Here is a 22,046-nt window from a genome sequence, read left to right on the forward strand (position 1 = left end):
CTGGATGAGGCAGGGTGGTCTTCAAGGTTTTTAAGTAGTACAAAAGGGACAGGATCATCCCAGAAGGGTGAATATGCTCATCAGCCATGTTGTAGCATGTTCAAACTTCTACCAGTTTTGTATTCTGATTAATGAAGGATGGGCATCTAGAAGCAGCTAGCGGTATTTTATTTTTGGTATTGCTTTCTTTGCAGTCTGTCAAACTACAACGTGTAAATCTATTAATATGATTAGAAATCTGTGCAATTACTTGCTGATTTGGGGACATGCTGCAGGTGAACGTTTCTGGAATTGATTGTTTTTTCTGTTTTTGTAGTCCATCTATTTTGAACCAGTGTTTTGTGATGTTCTTGCAGGCGCAAACCTCTAAACACAAAACTGAAGAGCACAGAAGAACAGGAGTTAGAGAAGATGCAGCAGTTGCAGCAGGAAGTAGTTGAGCAGCGTCGGAAGAATGAGGAGAGCTTGAGAGCTGCTATTGCAGGCGCAGGTTAGCCAAGAACATGAAGGTATAGAAGGAAGCATTACGCCTGCCAAGTACTGTTTACATTGTGTGTTTTTTTTTTTTTTTTCCCCTCTAAACTCTTCAGGCCAACCTGTGAAGAAAACCACGTCCCAAATAACAAAACCTGTTGATTTTCACTTCCGCACTGATGACAGGCTGAAACGCCTTCCGGAGTCCCAGCCAGGTGATGGATTTAAAGAGGTTGACTTCACTGCAGTGCTAAGGAAGCATCCTCCGTCCCCAGTGAGTAGATGCAATTTTTTTTTTTTTTTTTTTTTTTTTTTTTTTTTTTTTTGGTGGGAGGCGGTCCATTGTGCTAAAACTGAAGTGCTACTTCTCTCCAAATATTAATTTGGAAGAGCCCAAGGGAGAGAAGCCCAGTAAGGCATTTGCACCACCTCACCTTTGGGATGCTTGCGCGCCGGCTTCTGTATCATTTTACTCCATTAGGCTGAAAACATTTACTTTTCATTGCAGCTACAGCTCAGGGTGTGCAGTTTCCATGGTTACTTGAACATTAACCGTCTGTCACTCCATGCCAAGAAGTAGAATGTGTGCTTTATAGAAATGGGCGCTGCTTAACCAGTGCATCTGCCCTACCAGTGCCTCTGTTTAGAAATATACATTAGACACATTTTATTAGTCCTACTGGAAACAATCTAGGAACGTTTTGTACGACAAACTGATTTTTTTTTTTTTATAAATAGCATGAGGAAATTAAATTATATTTGGGAATATAAGCTTTGTGTGGTCTTTCTCCTCCTTCCATGCAGCCTTGGTGAGCTTATAGTCGGGGTAGCTCTCTGCCAAAGCCTTCCATATTTAACTAGATTTAAGAGCCACGTTCAGTTCTATGCAGCAGAAGTTGTAGTTTTAGTAATAGATCTCCCTTCAGAGGTGAACCCCAAAGTAAGAACTGACAATCCTGCCTAGTATTTTTGTTTGACCTTGTATAAGAAATATTTTTGTACTGTTATTCCACATTCATCAACCATAGTTGCTTACACTGCAGTTTCTGAATGGCCAGGGAAGGTACTATTAGATTGCATGCAGAACTGAACTGTTATTGCCACAGTTTCCCCTCTGGCCATCTGTGTCCCCTTTTGCTTGATGAAGAGTGTGTGTGTGCCTGTTCATAGGGTGTTCTGCTTGTGCACATGAACGCCTGTCATTATCTTGCTATGCTGTATATATGCACTTGAGGCTAAGGTCAAGAAATGTTGTCTTTGTCAGTGCTTAAGACACAACAACCGAGTAGAAAAAACCCCGGGCACCATATTTATAGGAAGGCCGTACTTGACTTTTGGAGGTGCACAGTACACAAATGGATGACTCCTCCTCGCTAACAGAAGTGCGCTTAACATAAGGGGTTTCTCCCCAACCCTACTGGTGTTTTATAGTCCTGCTTTGAGACTAGCTCCGCATTAGTTGCCTTGACACATCTGCCATGCTTCTTTGACCTATGTCAAGACCACTGACATGCACTTGATTGACTCTCCCTACTTCCTTTTTTTTTGGGGGGGGGGAGGAAGAAGAGAGAGACTCCTTACAATAGTCCTAATTTTCACTTATTTACTCTATTCTATGATATTGCACTAGATGTAGCTAGTTTTGGGAAATGAATATATGTAATTGTCTGACAGGACACCCTGCCTCCTCCCAAATCCCTGCTTTGACACAGCCCTTGGATTTCATCTTATTTGTTGTATGTAGTTAAGCACATCTCTAGTTCCAGCTCTATAATTCTTATAGACCACCACTTAACCCTGGGTGTGACTAGTAAGTTGTTTGGCCATTTGAAAGATCTTCCATTGCGTTGTATCGAGTGGTGCCAGGTTACCTCTCCCGTCATAATTGCATTAAGAGTCTGCAATATGGCTGCTGAGACTTATAAATCAGAATCTATGGGCCAGGTGCTTTGGAGGGTTATGACTTGTGAAAGATAGGCCTCCTTATTTCCACCTTCACCTCGGATTGGAACATTGAAAGGCACAGCCGTTCTTTCATATAGAGAACTCTTTTCACTTCTCCAAATTATTTTCATGATCCCTGTTGATGCATGTGGAATTAGTCTTTGACAATCTTGGACTTGGCCCCTGACCAGCCCTTGGGTAATAGTGCCATGATTGGTCATGGATGGGCAGGTAGCACTTCCCATAAGAATCTAGCAGTACCAAAAATGTATGGTGCTGGTAGTTGTCGGGGAAAGTGGGGGGAGGATAAAAACATTCAAGCATTCACATTGAGAATTTTTCGATTCTATGGAGGCAAGGATTATGCTTCTTTCTTTGCCTTTTAATTACTCCTCAGCCAATTAGAAGCAAGTAAAACAAAACACTACAAATCCCATTAATCATAGGTATAATTTTAACAATAGAGACCGCAGTCCTATATAACATACTAACCGCATAAACCACTCCTCTTTCTTTGCACAAAGCGAAACTGAACAGTCTCATTTGCTGTGCAGTAATAACCATCCATAGATAAACTTCCAAGTCCTTGAACAATAGACTTCAGAGATAGACTTCGCAGAACTCTGCAGCTCCACACCGACCAGAAGGTGAATGTCTAGAGAGGGACCAGGAACGCAGCTCTGCTCAGAACACCCCTCAGAGAAGGCTTACTTGTCCTTTCCTTAAGGAGTGACCAAAGCCAGTCATAAAAGGTGCTCCAAATCAAAGAAAAAACAATTCACCAGTCCTCAAAAGAGAAGGGAGCACTGAAAAATGCACATTAGCAGTAATAATTCTTAGCAGGAAAAGACTTGACAATAGATGTATTTTGGTTATATAAATAACCAAAGTGCAGGTTGGATAATCCTTGCCACTGTGTCCTTTATAGAATTGAAAAATTCTTGACGCAAATGCTAGAAAATATTTAGTTCTATGTCGGGGCCGGAGGCTTTGATTTGGCTTGTTCAAAGTGGCATCACCACAGCAGATGCAATGTCCATAATAGGTTACAATAAAAGGACTTGAAAGTCCACTCAGAAGACCAATCGGCCGCTCTTAATGTCCTCCAAAAGAGAACCTAAAGCAAAATACTGGTGCTTGGCAAACCCCATTAGGCAATGCCTGATGGCCTAAACCAAGGCTTCAACTGTAGGGCACACCCATGAATTAAATGCATAGGCATGGTTGTGCTCAAATGGCCCTGCAGGGTCCCCATTTTTTATTTATTTTTATTTTTTATAAACACTCCAGCTTCTTCCCCATTAATTATGGGCCTTGATAATAGACTAAAATAGCACTAGTTACAATTCGATCTCTGGCAGGAAGAAGTGAAACTCTATTGGTCTGTGTGGAGCATGGATGGAGCCCTGCCTAGAGGTAAAAATTGTGTAGGCAGAGCCTAAATAAAAAATAATTCCAGCCCTGTAGCAACTGCTCACAGGTCATAACGCGGGGAGCATCTCAACTTCCTGGCTATATCAGATTTTTTTTGTTAAGCAGTGATATTGAGTAGTATGAGGTACAAAGCATGTGGCTTTAGCTGAGTTTAGGAGTTGACGATCCACACCTGTCACTGGTTCAACCCTGAGACATAGTAAACATGTTGGAGATTGCGGTCCAACAACTCTTTACAGAACAAAGGTCGAATATGTCTGGAAAGCTGCATGGCAGAAGCCAAGAAAAGTTTTATGTTTAGGGATAAAAGACCTTAAATCGGCTCGCTACGTCAGTTTTGCTACGTTTGTCTAGATCGCGCTTCTCCAATAAGTAGCTTGTGGGCTACTGGTAGCTCTCCTGTGTGGAGCCAAGCCTACTAAATTAGCTTTTGATTAGTTGAATTATTATGTTGGCCAAAAGCCAATGGTGTGTATTCTGGACAAACTTTTATTTTTCAGACCTCAAAATTTTCAAAATTAAATTTAAAGCTGATAGTTCGAGTAATAAATCGTGTGGCGCTAGGGAGACGATACTAATATTATGAACTTGGTACATGAGGTATTGCTGCCATGGTCGTTATGCAGTACCCATGCGCACACATTCCAAATTGAAAAAGCCTTTTTTATATTGCTGCTGACATCCCTGCCTGATGCGTTGAGGATCACTGCTAGCCACTGGTGACCCGTAATATAGTCTTGTTTGATACGGCCATTATTACAACACTAGTTCTATTAGTAGCTCTGGGTGATTTTTCACTGAACATAAATAGCTCTTATTATGGGAAAGTTGGAGACACCTGGTTTAGATGTATTGTCTGGTATGTCTGTAGTCCCTGATATGTATAGCGTTTGAAGAAGTGGAAGGTTAACACTCCCTCCCCTTCCAAGATTTTTAACACTTCTTTCAAATTGCTCCCTGTTGAAGCCCGTCTTTAATGTTAGCATTTATGCTTTGTAACCCAGTCATGGGGGTGCTGGCATGTGATTTCTCTTTTCTCACTCTAATGCCGGGATGTGGTGATGCTACTTGTGTTGCAGTGGTTGTCCAGAAGCCAGAGAATAGGGTCAGGTGAGGGTAACTGGTAGGATCAGCATCGATTGTCCCTTAGTCAGTCATGACCTAGGCCACTGGAATTATGTGGCAGGCAAGGACCAAATCCAGAGGCAGGGAGGGGTAAGCTATGTAACAAAGGCAAATTAGCAAATGTGCCGCATTGCACCTCATAAAATAATACTTCATTATTTTGTCACTTTTACTGTTTTGGCATTGGTCGCACCTGTTTTACACCCCAGTATGGCAATACGCATCAGAAAGGTGAACAGTGAGCCTTTGCAAAGGGGTTTCCATTGCGCAGCAGCATGTCTCTACGTTACTCATTTTTTAACCGTTTGCAGATTTTAACTCAACTGTTTCTAGTTCAGTGTGTGCAGCAGATGGATAATGTGGCAAACCTAGAATTATGTGAAAAACACAGAGGGTGCATAATGCCAATGGCCTGGTCATGACCACCTGCAATGTGCTTAGTTATCCATGATAACTAGAGAGGTGGTTAGCTGTAGCGTATGGAGTTCCTCTGTCCTATGGCGAAATATAACTTGACTGGGATTGCTGCACTGTAATCCTTGCCAGGTCTCAAATGACTTATTATATTGCAGAGTTCTTGAGGCCTGCTTGCTGGCTCCATTTGTCCATGCTATATTCTGTGTCTTCTGGGTGCTACAGCAGTGCCTTTTGTTCCATCCTGATCACCTCCACTCTTCTGCAGGGGAGGGGTTGCAAAAATTGACTGACTTGTGCTGGATCACAAATACAAAAGCAAGAGGATCATGTGATGTGAAAGGAATTTGGCACTGCTAGTCCTTCCCTTTTTAAAAATATTTTCTCCACCCCCTTGTAGGCTCGTATTCCAAAAGGAGGCCACACTGTTCCAAAACCTTTCAACTTGTCCCAGGGAAACAAGCGGAAACTGGAGGAAGAAACTGGACCAAACAAGTTTGTGTCAACAGCTGAACAGGTTGAGGCTTTCCAAAAGCAGACACCATCTCGCTATCACCTACGTAGTCGTCTGCAGCAGAATGAAGGTCAGTTAATGTGTACATTGTTTTGTTTACCTGGCTTATAAGAAAGATCTTCTTTCAGTATTATCACCCCAAGTTGTGGAGTGATGATGCTGTTATTTTGACTCTCAAGTGCACTGGGCCTTGCTGTCCCGAATTGCTACTCCACAATGTATGTGTACAGTTGCCTAATATCTGATTGGCATACTTAACTTGCCTATAGGTCCCTACTATATGATTCAAGAGGTAACCAGGGATGGTAAAGTAAGTCACTACTTGACTGTAGCGCTTAATTGTGCCACCACTGCAGTGACTAGATGAAAATTAGTCTTTAGGTACTCCAAGGTATCAAATTATTTGTCTCATTACATCAGATTTCTGAAATGAGTTGGGTTTAAAGTAGGAAGGTGACTTGAGTCACAACTTAGTTGTCCAGGCCACTGGTCACCCTTTCCTGCTCTCTGCAGCAGTTGTCACCTGAGACTGTATACTGCCTCCCCTGCTAGGAAGTGTTCCGTTGTCTCAGAAATCAGCGACAGAGAATTACTGGTAGGAGGAGGTGTGATACCTCCATCAGTATGGCTGCAGGCAGTGGCCACAGATGGCCCAGCTTCAAAGAGGCTACAGCCTCGGTGAAGTGAATGCCAGTTGCACCTTAGCCTGCCAGCTCCTTTTTGTAGACACACAGGCAGGCATTTCTGCTGGGAGGGGCAGGGGCTGGGACCCGTGGCAGGGGCTGTTTAACAAGGGATGTACCAAGAATTCCCCACAGGGAAAGAAGGCTTAAGCCATATGGCATTGTTCCTTGCCAAACACCCCCAGGAAGTGATGTAAAGTGGGACAGGGTTACCTCTTGGGAATTGTTGCCCCATTGGTTGGTCTTCTCCTCCCACAAACCCTAAGTTGTCATAAAAGTGGCACCCAGTCCTCACATCACTACTAGAAAGAAGACTGGAGAAGGACTTCCCTTCCACTCCCTGGACCCAGCAAAGACTGGGCTACACCCTAGTGACCCGCTAAGTGGACTGTGCTTGCTGTGCCGAGTTATTGAAACAAAACTCTCCTTGTGCCAGGATAGAAGGGACTCCAAGGGATAAATTGCTAACTCCCTGTTAAGCATCAGAAATACGAACTTTAAAGAAACCAGCACCCTTGTGAGCTGAAGTGCCCAGGAACACAGTTGACTGTTGCAAGGTACCCCCAAGGTCGCTGGAATCATGACAGAAGTCTGAGTTGACACTGGACCCACAAGAAGAAAAAAATTCTTTACCTGCAAGGAACAGCTATAACTTGGAGACCAGTTGTGACTGGATTTGCACTGACTCCACTGGTGCATTGTGGAAGATAGTCCTGAGAGTGGAGACAATACCAGACGCTAGTAAAGCCTAGTGTGGCTACAGGAAGACTCTCCGCTCTCCACAGCATCCGGATCACTTCTTTGCTGGACTGTGATAAATATCCTGGGAAAGACCCCGAGGCTGTGTGACTGGCAAGTAACTGTCCCCACCCCTGGACTGGTTCCTGTGGCTGGTTTCCAGCCCATTGTGGCCCATATGCACGTTTTAGCTGTTTTAGGGCAACAAGATAGAAAGACTACCAAGCTACTTGCAATGATTCACTGCATTATGATTGAACTACAGTGATTAATTTATTTTAATTTTGAAAACTCTTATCAGGTTTCCCTTCATGGACTTGTCATTAGTGTCCATCTAAAGATTAAAATATATATATATATATACACACACACACTAGTTGGTGTCTGAGTTTTTTTTGTTTTGTGTTTTTTTGTTTTTGTTTTGTTTGTTACTTGTTGACTGTGTTGGGACTTCTATATGCTTTACACATGTTCCTTAGATTAAACCGGACTGCTCCGTGCCACAGCTACTCATGACTGAGCCAAAGGTTTCATTAAAGAACGTAACTGAACCTGATGAGATTGACATTATTACATAGTGAGGACTTACAACCACACTGCATATAAATCCATTTTCCTACATTGGCACTTAAGCCCCAAAGTAAGCAGCTGCATTAAAACTTGGTCAAACGTCTGTTTTGCTGGGTGCTTGGGTGGGGCTACTGTTTTTGAAGTCTGTATTCTGCAGTTCTTACTGATCTTTACAAACTGCTGTTTTCTGTGAAGGCCCATCACCACTGAAATGCATGAAACCTAAGCTGACTAATCCTAAAACACCACAGCTGGAGACAAAAAAGCGTCACCGCCCAGTGACCTGCAAAAGTACAGTTGAAATAGAGGCTGAGGAACTGGAAAAGTTGCAACAGTAAGTGTCTGATACATCGCAGCAGTGACTTATAGTTTTATTTGCTGGCTAAATGCTCTGGCTTGATTTTATGCTGTATAGTTAAATCCTACAATACTGTTGATCACTGCAGTTGTGATCTCAATTTACAGATACAAGTTTCGAGCCCAGGAATTGGATCACAGGGTCCTGGATGGGGCACTGATCCTCCCAAAGAAGCAGTGTGTGAAGGAGCCCACCAAGGCTGTAGGCTTTAATTTGGAACTTGAAAAGCGGATCCAAGAGCGTGAGGCGAAGAGAGAGGAGCCAGAGGAGGAAAAATTCACTTTTCATTCAAGACCTTGTCCGACTAAAATGCTTGAAGAAGTTGTGGTAAGATGTAATGGCTTTCTTGGGTCATTTACCAGTTTCCAGGACTAAGGCTTTAAAAGGGATAATGCCAATTTGATATATCCTGTTTTATGAATATCCGGCCTCCTTGGCGTAAGCACTGAAGAGCCCATTGACACAGTAACCAACCAATAAACCAAATTTATGATCAGGCTTTATTGCTCCTCGTCGGTTTCCGCGCAGTTGTCTGGATTCCCTCGCTTCCAGTTTTATAGTGGTAATTAATGGGCACAGTCCTGTGCTAGAGATTAAATTTAACTACATCAATCTGCGGCCAGGGTAGAAAGTACCTGGTTTATGATAAATAGGGAAATTTCCTCTAGCAATCTCTTTCCATGATTAGGTATTTTTATCGTTTACATTCCTCTAGTAACTGTACTCCTTTTCATTAATAGGGTGTTCCAGAGAGAAAATGTCTTGCACCAACCGTCCCAAAGTCTCCTGCATTTGCTCTGAAGAACCGAGTTCGTAGACCCGCCCATGAAGAAGAGCAGGTGCAATATAAATCGGTCGCTTTAGTGCTTTAAGACTTTACAACACAACACAATACATTTTTAACTCTGTTTTGGTTCTTCTAGGAAGAGCTGCCAGTAATCAAGGCAAATCCAATGCCACATTATGGTGTGCCATTTAAACCCAAAGTGCCAGAGCAAAGGGTGGTCGAACCTGCGCCCTTCTCCTTTGACTCTAGAGATAAAGAACGTCTGGCACAGAAAGAGAAGAAATTGGAAGAACTAAGGAAAGAGGAGGTGAGTCTTTCCATGTTGCAGCAATATTTATCTAAGCAGTGGTTTATCTATGGTATTACTGGCTAATAACAAACGTATCTTCTACAGTCCTAGTTTAACCCAACATGCAATGCTTGGTGGCAACCCTAGTTGAGGCAGCATGGGGCTTAACTTTTTTCCTTTTTTTTTTTTTTTTAGGTTCCTGTATTCAAAGCCTTGCCTCTGCCCCACTTCGATCAAATATCTTTGCCTGAGAAAAAGGTTAAGGGTCCAACAAACCCAGAACCATTTCACCTACAGATAGAAGAGAGAGCAGCAGTTAAATCCCAGCGCTGGAAGCAGCAGGTGTGTACATATATTTGAGTCATAAATGTGGAATTTAAAATGCATCAAAATGCCTTCTTGTTACGCATCACTAGTCACGATTCTGGTGTCTGCGATTTCACAGGGACAGTGCTTTGCATGTTGGGTTTCCCAGGTCTCTCCCTGTGTTAGCTGGTTTACGGAGTAGAGGTGGTGACTAAGTAAGTAGTGATAAGAAACCTTTGTCTGCAGATTGAAGAAGAGCTGAAACAGCAGAAAGAAGCAGCCTGCTTTAAAGCTCGTCCCAACACAGTCATCCACCAGGAGCCTTTTGTGCCAAAGAGGGAAAGCAGAGTTTTGACTGGTGAGCAGTTGACCATTTATTTAGGCTTGTTGAGGTGGGTAGGGCGTATGAACTACTAGGGAGCTTGCTGTATGTTGCTATTCCCTATTTTCATTAGTGTTCCTTGCACTCTGTGTGCCCTTTTGATGCCTTTCCCTCTTTCTTCATAGTATGAACATGGTTGGATTTGAGATTGAATCAGATACTACCTGTACCTGCAGAGTGACTCTATCACTTTTGTGTGTTTTTCTGTGTTGCACCAATCTGTTCATCTGTCTCCAAACTTAGAGGGCCTTTCTGGTTCAATAGTTCAGGAAAGTTTTGAACTGGCGACTGAAAAACGTGCAAAGGAGAGACAGGAATTTGAAAAGCGGATTGCTGAGCTTGAGGCCATAAAGGAGAAGATGGAAGAAGAGGATCGCCTTAGAAAAGAAGAGCAAGAGAGGGAAGAGCTGGCCCAAAGGAGGAAGCATGAGCTGGTAAGTGAAACTTGATGTGATTCAATCTGAACACTCCCATTTGCTCTCACCTTTAGTGCTACCAAAGTGTTGTGCCTAATTGAATGCACTCTAGTTCGTTATACTTTAACGATGGATCTCGGATCCCCTTGCCCGTCTGCCACATGAGAAACTCTCAGTAAGACATTCTGCAGAAGATATTGAAGCTCTAATATTAAACAGATCTCTTTCTGAGACTCCATTTCTTATAGCACTCTGTACAACCAGTTCACTTCATTTGAATTTCAAGGTGACCAGGGTAGAGAAGAGATGGGGCTGCTACCCCAGGAGACCATCACAGCCAAGGTTGAGCAAAACAAGAAGTAAATTATTTTACTACACTAAATTCTTAGAAAAGAGCAACTAGATGAGATACAAATGATGTGATGACATTGGGTTTGTTACTAATAGTTTGTGCATCACCAAGTGTCTTGATGCTATTAAAATATTTGCTTTCATCACACTTTAGAAGAAGTGCTTCATTTTTGCCTTCATAACTAATAAATGTATATAGTTTACAGGTATTTACATTAAAAAAAATAATTACAGCTGCCGTATAATCTCATAATTCCAGTGTCCCTAGCGATACCTAAAGCTGCTATCTACAAAGTCCTCCTGTCTGCATTAATTGATGAATTAGCTTGAACAGCCCTGTCTAAGGCCAGAGACCTGGCTGTTTTCACCCTTCCACCTTCTGGACACTAATTCAGTGCGAGGCTGTATGTTTATTTTTAATAAAAATCTCGAAGACTAGCTGAAGCATTACACGTGCCAAATGGCCATTAATATTTCAATATGTATACTTAAGATCACTGCCACAGCTCACATAGTCCACCCCAATAAGAACCAGTTTGATCAGAAAGTACCTTGAATAGAGGTTTTTTCCCCACTGAGACAGAGCAAAATGACTAGAAAACGACTCTAGGCCCACCCTACTCCTACAGTTAGTCGAGAAATTGTTTATGCTAGCAGCGTATCAAATTTTGCCTCATCTGTTTAAGTCCTTACCCCCCCTCCCCCCCCCCCCCCCCCCCCCCCCCCCCAAAAAAAAAACGCCTCCAATTGGCAAATAAACCACTGCATGTGAAGCACGTTCAACTATAGAGAAAGCTGCCAGTATGACCTGGTTAAACATTCTGCTGAAATTTGTAAAGCAGCCCCATGAAAACTTTTTAGTTACAATGCACCATTGTCTTGATTTAGACATAAGCTGACTAATTGATCAAGATGCCCGCCAAAGTCTGGTTGTACTATGTCCAATATAGTCTTGGTAGCCTTGTACATTTTCTGATCTCTTAATTACTTGGCGCCATAGATTTTTAGGAATTTGCTTGCTACTCTAAAGTTAGATTAAATGACAATCCTCCACAGGTTTTTCTCTGCCATGATGATAAATGTCCGTAAACTACTTTGGTGCGGCACTAAATATCCATCAAAAAGAATTGTTTGAAGCAACTGCGAACACCATACTGACAGCAGTAGGAGGTGCTCCTAGTGGATTGAGACCCTACAACTTTGATCTACACACACTGCGTACCTCTAGTTCCTGGTCCGTGAGAACTTACATCTATAACTAAGGTCACTAAAATTAAGTGGCAGGAGAGGGCCAAACTATGTGGCAGGGATGAGTAAATTATGCTGCAAGAAAAGCCAAGTTATGTGGCATCATGAAGCACATTTTTGTAATTATGAAATAACGAAGTAACACAATTTTTAAACTTGCATTCTGCAGCTGGACGTATCTAGACCTTTTTAAAGGCCCAGAGACAGCCATAATATAGGGGGTTAAAATAAAAGGCAATCTTCCTTCCTTTTACCTTCAGTAAATTTGTTTTAGGAGTAGTTTAGTCTTTGGGTGCTCCAGTGTAGTTTTGGAATGGCGCATTTATTAGAGAAGTTTAAAACCCATCAGAGCTGGTCGGTCATGGGATTCAAAGTGTCTGATTTTATTGGACCTGTTTAATTTGTACTTCCTCTTTAGATGGTGTGAATTAAAAGTTACAGAGTGGGAACCGTTCTAATGTTTGAGGTCAGTGGCTAGAGGTAGAATGCAATACTAGAACGAAATGTTTATCTAACATCTATTACAGGAAAGTAACCAGTTTGTTTCGTGGGAGAGCTTACTTTTTCTTTAGGTTGACATCGAGACCCAAACATTAAAATACAGGCTTTTTCCGAGACTTGCTTGGAGTGTATTGCCTGAACTGTGCTTCCTCTAAGGTTACAGACGCTCTTACGGTACTTTTGAAATGTTGTGTTAACTTGAGACTACAGTGATCGTCAGTTCATGGTCCGTCTCCGAGCCACGTGGTGGAACCTATCCTTGAAAGCTGGCTTTCTGGGCATTGCTACACCTGGTTTTCTTCTCCTGCTGCCCCGGGAGCTAATCCTAACTTCTCTGCCTCTTGCTTGTTTATGTAAGCTTTGCCAAATCGGTTGGTGCCAGTCTCTCATATAGGAGCATTGTTTGAAAGGTTGCTGTTTGAGCTTTTTAGTGCAAATGTTATGCATTTACAAAGGCTCCAGCAAACTGAATGTTTGGCCAAAAGTTTGAATATAGAATTATCACTTAAAAAAAAAAAAAAAAAAAAAGAGAAGAAAAAAATAAAAATCTGGCTTTTGGATGCATGTTTACTTAGCGATTTCCCAACTTGAGCAGTGAATCCCTTCCTATGATTTCCCAACATAACCTTCAAGGTTCGTGGTTTTGGCTTTTGCTAGGGACAAGGGCAGTGAGCTAGATGGCTGTTTGGAGGCGGCATTGGGGGATGTTTATGCCCTGGAGGCGCCAGCTTTCATAGACTTGGATGTTTCCACTATGCCAGCTGTATAGCAAAAGGGGAGGCTCTGGTCAGGATATGTGGCCTCGCCTTTCCAATGTGAAGTGGTAAACTTTACAGTCTGGAAAAAATGCAAGGGTAGAGCTGTGCCTCTTACTGCAGTCCTCCACCCACAACCTCAATGCATATACTGCTGTGCCCAAAATTCTAATTGTGGCTTCCCCCATTGCCACACATTGTACGCTGAGCAAAGATTGCCAGGGTGCCGGTTTCATAAGCTTATTGTTGATTCTGCTTTGTCTTCTTGGGTGGGTGGTGGTGATGGGGAGAGGGGCGGTAAAAGTCCAGCCTTCATTTCCATGATCTAAATCTGGACTGCCTTTAATTAAAGGATCTTTGAGTGCTATAGTTGTGTGTGTGTGTTTGGGATGGACTGTAAAGTAATGACTGCATCATTTCATATTGCCTACTCTTCTCTTACAGGTACACAAAGCTCAACCAGTGAGAAAGTACAAGACTGTGGAAGTGAAGGCCAGTGTGGTGCCATTGACTGTTCCCAAATCACCCAACTTTTCAGACCGATTCCAGTGCTGAGTAATAGATTTTTTTTTTTTTTCTTTTTTTTTTTTTTTCTTTCTTTCTTTCAACTTTTAGTATCTCGGCACTTTTACTACTAAGGACATTACTTGTTTCAGTTGAGCTCTGGGTGCTCCACAATGGATCTGGAGCGGATTTTTATTTTGTGTACATAGTTGGGCTGGAGGATGGAGTGGGGACCATCTACAAGCTCTGTATATAGGTAATTCATATGTAGCTGGCTGAGGCATCTAAATCCCCTGAAAGGCCATTCTGAACTGATGAGCGCATCATCACTAATACTCAGCTTGATTTTGGATCTCATGCACTCTTATAAGTATGCAGAATTGATAGTGTGTGTTATCTTACTATTATTTGCAGGTGTTTTAACCTTGTATACTTATAATAAATTTTTAAAAATGTGCCTATTGTGTCAATTGCATAGTACTTTACTACACTGTTGGATCGGTGTCCCTCCTTGAATAGAGGGCACCTCTTGGGCCCTGCTCTGACACTTTGCTCTACATGCAAGAGGTGACTGCTTTATTACCTGGCTGGGCCAACAACTATCTGTGGACCATTTCCTTTGTGGCTGTTCCTGAAAGGCTATGCTACCTTGGGTACCCTAGTAAATGACAACAGATTAAGAGCAACTCTGACCGTTCCTCAAAGGACTTTTTATTTTTATTTTTATTTTTTCTTCTGCCCATTCACACTGCAACCTTTACTTGTCATGCCTGTTTTTGTGTGTCTGCGCAATGAGGAGTGCTGAAGCCATTGGAGAAACTGTTTCAAGGAATTGCCAACCTAAACTGAAGACCTCAAAGGAACCGTTTTCAGTGAAGAAAATCAGTTTCTTTTGGAGCTTGTTGGAAGGACGTCATGCATGGGGGACAAAATGGACATCTGAGATGGAATATACCCTCATGGGTTCTGCTTGAATTGCCACCAGAAGTTCACCTGAAAGGACCACCATGAGGTTTGCAGCCTTTGTCTGCCAAAGGTCTACAGTTTGGAAGGCAATGACTCGTACGGAGTGCCTGCCTAAGACCCTGAAGACAAGGCAGAAACTGAGGTGTGGCCACTATGCATGACAGTTGTAGCAGACATCACAATGACATTTGGCTATAAGGAGAACCAAAAGGAAACGGATAATATCGGGAAAAGGCTCTGACGTTGAGGAGGTTGCTGAAACAGAGAAATAGATCCAAGGATCGTGAGATTGAAAAGTGACTTGTATTATCACAGGGATGCATGGGGGTGCACTAAAGTGTTTAGACTCAGTCTACCAAGCCACCAACCCCCCCTCCCCATATGGTGATCAAGGGCAAGCACAAAACCTGGCAGAAAGTCACTGTTTTTGGTAAATATCAAAACTGGCATCTAATTTAATGGTCCAGTGTAAGGCAGGTACAAAGCCTTTAGAGAAGTTGGTGTTTAGTGGATAAAAATGTGGAGTAGAGGCTAAGATGTAGCTCTCATGAAAAGTTAGGACTTAACTACTTCTTAAAGGGCTTCACATCCCACTGAACCCTTGGAGTGAGGGATCTGAAGAAAACACGTGGAGCTAGGGTCCTTACCCAAGGAGAGTAGGAATAAGAACCCTTTTCATGGAGAAGGGTATCCCGCAAGGAGGTCCATTTGAACAGGGCTCACTTCGTGACGTGGGTCAGCAGAGAAGGGGGATTGCAGGACGTGTAAACAAACTCACATGAAAAAAGGGTCGACAAATACCCTGCCAGATCTTCAGCAACCCCTGACATCTTGATGTACAAAGCCCTAGTAAACTGTCCAGTTGACACTCAAGGGGTGTAACTATAGGAACATGCAAAGTTGCTTTCTTCCCAAAGGAAGAAACCTCATCCAATGCTTCCCTGCATCCTGGGCCAAGGGTGCGAGGCCTTTATAGAGCCAGCCTCAGCCAAGGTGGAGAAGCGCAGGCATTCTTGCATCCTGCCTACATCAAGGCCAGCAAATTCGCTCATGGAATGCAAAAGAGCTGGTGCACCCACCCGGACCAACACCAGGGCAATAAGAATGTGAGATGTGAAATAGAGTATGTTAGATCTAAGGATTCTTTTAGGAATGGAGGAGAGGAGTCTAAATACTAATAAACCTGGATACTGTACAGAATTGCTGCGAAGGCCTCCAAACATCAAAGCAAAGAAGATTGCACTATTTTACTGCAGTCATATTGTGCTTACTACTCCTATATGGGATCAGTGGAAAAGCTTGCCTACATTGGCAGCAAGCTATGCCACGTATGGTGTGGTTGAAAGGGTGCCATCTTTGAGATCATATATAAAGTGTTTCCTTGTGGTGAGTGATCAGCGCTGAGGTGTTAGTCTGTTATGGGATGCAGCACTTAGTGCGGTTGATAAGGAGGTGTTTGAAAACTGTAAATTGAGCATCCTTGCTTGCTTTGAGCAGTTCTGCAGGTCCCTTTATGGTGTTTGATTGTAGTCTACTTAGCTGCATAGTGCACTGGCTTCTCCAACCGGATTTATTTTTTTTCCCCTCTTAAGTTATGGACCCGAGGAGGCATGGTTGTAGAGAGCAATGATCTGCTGTGAAAGTTGTTTTGTGATTGTCAATGTCACTGTGGTGTAAAGAAACGGTCATAGTATGTAGCTAGTTGGGACCTAAGTGGTGGACTAGATGGGATTACTCCTGTTGAGTGTCGGTATGTGACAGATCTTTTCAGTTATTCAATGCCTGATCAGTTGGTGATGGCCTATTTCTCTTGTACAAAAGAGTGAGACATGGACCAAACCTGTAGGAGTGTCAGATGATTAAGCTAAAACTTGGTGCTGACCAGGAGTGTTATGGTATTAACATGGGCCAGAAGGGAGATGTATAATAATGAAAAAAAAAAAACATAACCAGGGTGAAGTGATAAAGTTGAGTGACAATGTCAATTAAAATGTAGCCTTTTGAAATCCAAACCACTGATCAAGCAGTTCTAGGTAAGTCAAGTAACTAAATGGTTCCTTATTAGGAGTAGTTTTTCAGTTTGAAGACCTTTTCTGGATTCACATTCTATGAATTATTCTGCCACCTAGTAATTCAGTTTGGAACTCTTTTCTTATTTATATTTACTGTTTGCCATGGTCTGTGGCCATTTGGTGCGGAGTCAGGCAAACGCCCAGAAGCCCCCACCCCATGTCTTGTCCTTTTTGGTTTCCATTTTATTTGAAAGTCATGGAAGTCTTCGCTTTGCATCTCTTTTGTTGGGAGGTGGGTGGGTTGCATGTGAATACAGAACATTCTTCCAGCTGCAAAATTACTACTGGTAAATAGTTATTTCTTTTAGCAGCATGTTTTTGTTTTGGGTTTTTTCAGCTGCAGCTCTGTGGACATCGGGGTGAAAAAAGGGCAAGAAATTTGTCAAATTGTCAGACCGCAGGGGGTAAAAAAAAAATCCACCATGAAAGACACCTGTGAAGAGAGAGAAGCCACAGAGGATCACTAAAAGGAGGTGGACCATGTGAGTGGCCAACCACGTGGGTGGAGAATGCAGTGGTAGGAACTGTTGAGGGAAATGGAGAATATTCCTTTTAGGTTGTGTCCCAAGTGCCAACCAAATTTCACCCAGGACACCCACTAGCTCTACAACCTCTGCCAGATACCACAGCGCATAGCTAAGTGAAGAAGCCCACAATGTAGGCCTAGAGGTGGCGCAGGCAGAGTAAGGAGTTAGAGGTTCCATGAAAGAACAAGCATTTGCATTGGGTGTTGTGTTAGCGCTATTAGTGTTGTAAATGCATAACTGGACTTTTCTTGCCACATAATTTGAAAATGAAAACGGTTGATGTAAGCGAGCTGATTCAGAGAGACATGGCTGCCATGAGTGTGAAGGAGAGATACAAAAGGAAAATGAAGTTCGCTCCCAGTCCAACCTATCGGCAAGTGTGCAATTATCCATGTAACAGGGTTGATGGCAAAGGCAGTAACAAAACTCCCCCAAGGAGGGACAAACGTAACGCATTTACCAAAGATGATAAAGGTTTTTTGAAAGGCAAGCCAATGAAGGAGTGATGGCGATGGGTGTGGTTAAAAGCTCAGATTACAGCACGTCAGTGCCTGTGCGCTCAACCTAAAAACGAGGAAGGACCCCCACAAAACACTGTTGGAGAACATCCAAAAAAAACAAGGGGGAGTTGAACAAAAGTCTACTCCAAATTGCACAGTTCCTCAGCACCTGAAGTATTGTTGACTGAAGGAAAGACTCAACCCAAGAAGCCCCATATGTCCTAGTGGAGGGAATTCCTTGGAGAAATGCTTAACATTGAAGGATGAGCGGGGGAAAAAATGGAACCTCCTCTCTTCAGTGTCGCTTGTGGCCTCTTCTTTGGAATGGGAGCTTTGACGTCTAAGTCGAGTGGAAGAGACTCATCTGTGCAGAAACACTGGCAATCCTACAGAAAGTTATTTTTGATGCATCCGTTCAAGAGTTTCAGATCTCAGTGTTTGGGGGTAAAAAGAGAGGAGGCAGAGCAGATTAAGCTTGCGCCTCCCAGCCATAAGATATGTTCTTCAAGTAAAAAGACCTTGAGGCACAGGGAATATTGAGTCGGGTACCCAACTACTTCATAAATAAAAGTTTAACTGATGCTTCATTAAAAGTACATTTATTAGCAGTAGTAACCTTCACAAGAATACCTATAGGGAGAACATGCTTTACTGCACCAGTTATTAAAAAGTTGCTTGAAGGAGCAAAGAACAGCTCCTACACAGATCTGCATCCACACCCCATATGGAATCAACTTGGTGCTGACCTGGCAAAGAAGGAACCCTCTGAACTGCTCCACAAGGCAAGCAGTATGTGTTTTTTTTTTTTTTTTTTTTTTTTTTTTTTTTTTTACCTGTAGTGACAGCTTTCCTGATTGCTGCTCACCCTGCACAGCAATGTAATAGCAAACGTTAACCTCACAGGAGCCCTATCTGCAAATACTCAAGGACAAAATAGTCATGCAGATCAATACACGCTTCCTCCTGAAAATCATAGCAGAATTCCATGTGAATTCAGCATTTCATCTCCCAGGCCTATTAACTACCGTCTGCTGAAATTGAGACCAACCTCATTACAAACGTTATGCAGCATGTACCTGCTGCCAGAGCCCTTGCTCCAGTTCAATGACTCCCTAACTGACACTTTAATGGTCACTTGGTCTAAGCCTTGCTCTTAACCATTGGTGAATAGGCAGGTGCCCTAATGCCATAGACTGGTGCCCCTGATTTTCTTGTAAGACTGCTAATGAAAACCTGGACCAAACTCAGGAGTAGGCAATCTTTATTCTTTCCCCACAACTTCTGCCACAGATGGGAAGTCTAACAGGATTAAAGTGTTTGGAAAATGGATGTCCTCCTTTACCATTTTAGCCCTACAGTTGATTGATATAGTTTGCCTACTAGACTGTTAAAAGTATGCACTCTGGCACATGGCCAGTGATCCTGCTGCCACTCCTGGAAGAGTTTAGGGCCTCCTTGTCTCAAACCATTCAGAATGCAGCCAAATATGTGATTTGGGGTGGTCTGAATACTATTGATTGCTTGTGGGGGTAGCAGTTATCACTTGTAAGGTATGCCTTTGCCATATGTGGATTTGATCCACAGGTTGTTTTTTTTTTTAATTGTAATTGTGCAGGGATCCAGAAGGATCCTATTTCTTTTATTATAAACAGAAAAGGCTGATTCTACCCTAGAGCACTACAAGGAAAGCCAGACTTCTGCAGGTTCTTTGGCTCGCGCCACCTCTGGCAGGGTTTCCTTCTCAATTTTTGCCCTTTTAAGGATCCTCCAGAGGTTTGGTGTTTAGGCAACGCCTGCAGTCACTTCAGCCCTTTCGTGGCTGGTGTTCTTGAAGGACTGCAGATTCCTGAACTTACCATATCTACCTGATGTGAGACTGAATCTGGAAAACCTCATGCAGTACCTCTGTGTGCTGGCAGATGGGGGGCCAATGGCTCCACGCTGAATGTGACCTCCACAGTGCCTACACTGGTGCCAACCCAGCTTGCTAACATCAGTTCCTTTCAGTCTGTGCTAACAGTCACTGTTCTGGAGAGCTACCTCAGTCCTTTTTAATAAACTTTTTCTATAAATTTGTTAAGGCTTTTCTTTAATAGTTCCCAGTGTGCTAGGGACAGGTCTACTCCGAAACCAATGCTTGGCTTCACTCAACTAGATTTTTTTATGGATGTCCAGGGGAGCCTTATGGACATGCCCTCTGATGGCTCTCACCTGTTTGGCAACCAGGCAGATACAGCACTGCAGATCTTTAAGGCTATTGGGTCACTGCTTGCTGTTTGGATGTGACTGCTGCCCCTCGCCGACTACATTTCTCCTTTTGGTCCCCCTGTGGCTACAGTAGCTGACTTCAGCCCTGTCAATACCAGTAGCACCACCCTTTTCATGGCAGTGTCCTGCAGACCTCTGACACCATACTACCCAGTCCTCCACCTTTCTTGCTATTTCCCCCCCCCCCCCCCCCCCCTCCTTCAAAAAGGGGGAGAGGAGGAGCGAGGGGGCAACAATTGAGAGAATTCCAACAACAGAAGTAGGTCATGGTTACGACTACTTCTACTTCCTGGTGCCAATAAAATGAAGGTCTCTGCCCTATTCTAGACATTTTTTTTTTTCCCTCCTCCCTCATGTCTTCCTGAGGAAAGACTAGGCCAGGGAAAGCCTTTTGGTCTTAAGTCTGTTGGTAAAGCATCAGGGCAATCTCTCTGATCACATCCAGATTGCAAGAGCTATGCAGTGGTGGCTTCTGAATTGCAATCTGCTCAGTGGCACATCCAGAGCTGACTGGTAACTGATACAATGCTCCTGGTATATGGTGGCCACCTTGGGGAGGTGGGGAACTGAGCAGTCTGGTCTCCGGCAGGGACCTGGTCCCACATCAACCTGATTGAGTTGAGGGCCATCCTTCCTGCCATTTATCAAAGGGACGATGGTGCAGGTGTTCATGGACCACACCACTGTTACAAGCAGCAAGGTGGGACAGTGTTGTGGCCCCTGTGTGCCAAGATGCTCTGCATCTGGGGTTGTTGCAGGTATGTTTGAACATATTCTTGATAATGCAACACATGGCTGGATATTTGAACAGCAGGGCAGACAGACTCATCTGACACCTTGTGGACTATGAATGGCATCCACACTTGAAGGTGGTGCAAGGTCTCTTCTGTGAATGGGTAGAGCCTTGGGTCTATCTATTTCCACTCCTGAGTACTCCATGTCTGCTCTTCTGGGTGTTGGAATTTCTAAAGCAGCTCTTGCTCAGAGATGTGTTCAGCTTGGAGTGTAACTCTGGACTCCTGTATACCTTTCAGCCGATACCACTTCTTCCCTAAATTCTCAAAAAGGATCATGACTGACTGGGCCCAAGTCATCTGAGTGGCTCTGGATTTGGCAGAGTTTGGTATCCTGAACTCCTGGGCATGAGCATCTGACCTCCAATCAGGCTGCCCCTTTGAGAGAATCTCCTGTCGCAGAAGCAGGGCCCCAGGTTATATACCTGAATTTGTGCACCCTCCATTGTCATGCTTGGTGATTGGGTGGCAGCAACTGAGTTTTTGATCTTCCTCCTGAGGTCGTGTATGTTCTGGCAGCCAGGTGTTCTTCAAATATTGTGTACACCTGCCACTGGAACACATTTGTGGTTGGTGATCAGACAAGCATGTTGACCCACTTGATGCAAAACTGTGAGGTGTTGCTGTTTTGTATTGTTTGCCTGGCAAACTTAAGGGTTCTTTGTCAACTCGATCTGCCTTTCTGTGGTTGCTGGTTGAGCTTTCCCTGTGTGTCACCTGTTGTGACTTGTTCCTTGAAAGTTGTGCAGCATGTTTTATCCTTCCCATTGAGACTTTAATTTGCTGTTGTCTTATCTGATGTGTTCCCCCTTTTAAACCCATGCACAATTGTTATCTCAGACTTTGACACTTACGACGGTCTTCTTGGTGGCCATTACATCAGCCCACAGGGAGAGTGAGCCTCAGGGGGGGTCCCTGTTTGTCCACCGTATACTTCCTTCTACCAGGACAAATGGGTTCTCAGAATGCGTGCCTCCTTTCTATCCAAAGTGGTGAAACCCCGGCCCTCCCCTTTCACCCCTTTGCCCCGCCCTCTCTTCAATGTTCTTTGCTTCCCCTCACCTTTTGTAAGGTGTAAAAGAGGTGTCCTCTTTTGGATACAAGATCCCTCAATTTAAAAACAAGT

The 22,046-nt window shown here is 43.4% G+C and overlaps 1 protein-coding gene across 4 annotated transcripts in view; it reads left to right on the forward strand.

Annotated features, from left to right (window-relative positions):
- Positions 1–14,250, forward strand: part of LOC138303864 (targeting protein for Xklp2-A-like) — a 37,926-nt gene extending 23,676 nt beyond the window's left edge. The window contains exons 7-17 of one of the 4 annotated variants that reach the window (XM_069243364.1): positions 357–490; positions 591–748; positions 5,792–5,975; positions 8,092–8,230; positions 8,362–8,581; positions 8,995–9,093; positions 9,178–9,348; positions 9,526–9,672; positions 9,883–9,994; positions 10,262–10,452; positions 13,734–14,250. In XM_069243364.1, coding sequence (XP_069099465.1) covers positions 357–490; positions 591–748; positions 5,792–5,975; positions 8,092–8,230; positions 8,362–8,581; positions 8,995–9,093; positions 9,178–9,348; positions 9,526–9,672; positions 9,883–9,994; positions 10,262–10,452; positions 13,734–13,844 — 1,666 coding nt within the window. In that variant the 3' untranslated portion in view covers positions 13,845–14,250. The remainder of the gene's footprint in view (positions 1–356; positions 491–590; positions 749–5,791; positions 5,976–8,091; positions 8,231–8,361; positions 8,582–8,994; positions 9,094–9,177; positions 9,349–9,525; positions 9,673–9,882; positions 9,995–10,261; positions 10,453–13,733) is intronic. The other 3 variants (XM_069243363.1, XM_069243361.1, XM_069243362.1) reach the window with 3 other exon arrangements.
- The last annotated feature ends 7,796 nt before the right edge of the window (positions 14,251–22,046 follow it).

The sequence above is a fragment of the Pleurodeles waltl genome, chromosome 7, assembly GCF_031143425.1.
Source record: "Pleurodeles waltl isolate 20211129_DDA chromosome 7, aPleWal1.hap1.20221129, whole genome shotgun sequence".
Classification (NCBI taxonomy): domain Eukaryota; kingdom Metazoa; phylum Chordata; class Amphibia; order Caudata; family Salamandridae; genus Pleurodeles; species Pleurodeles waltl.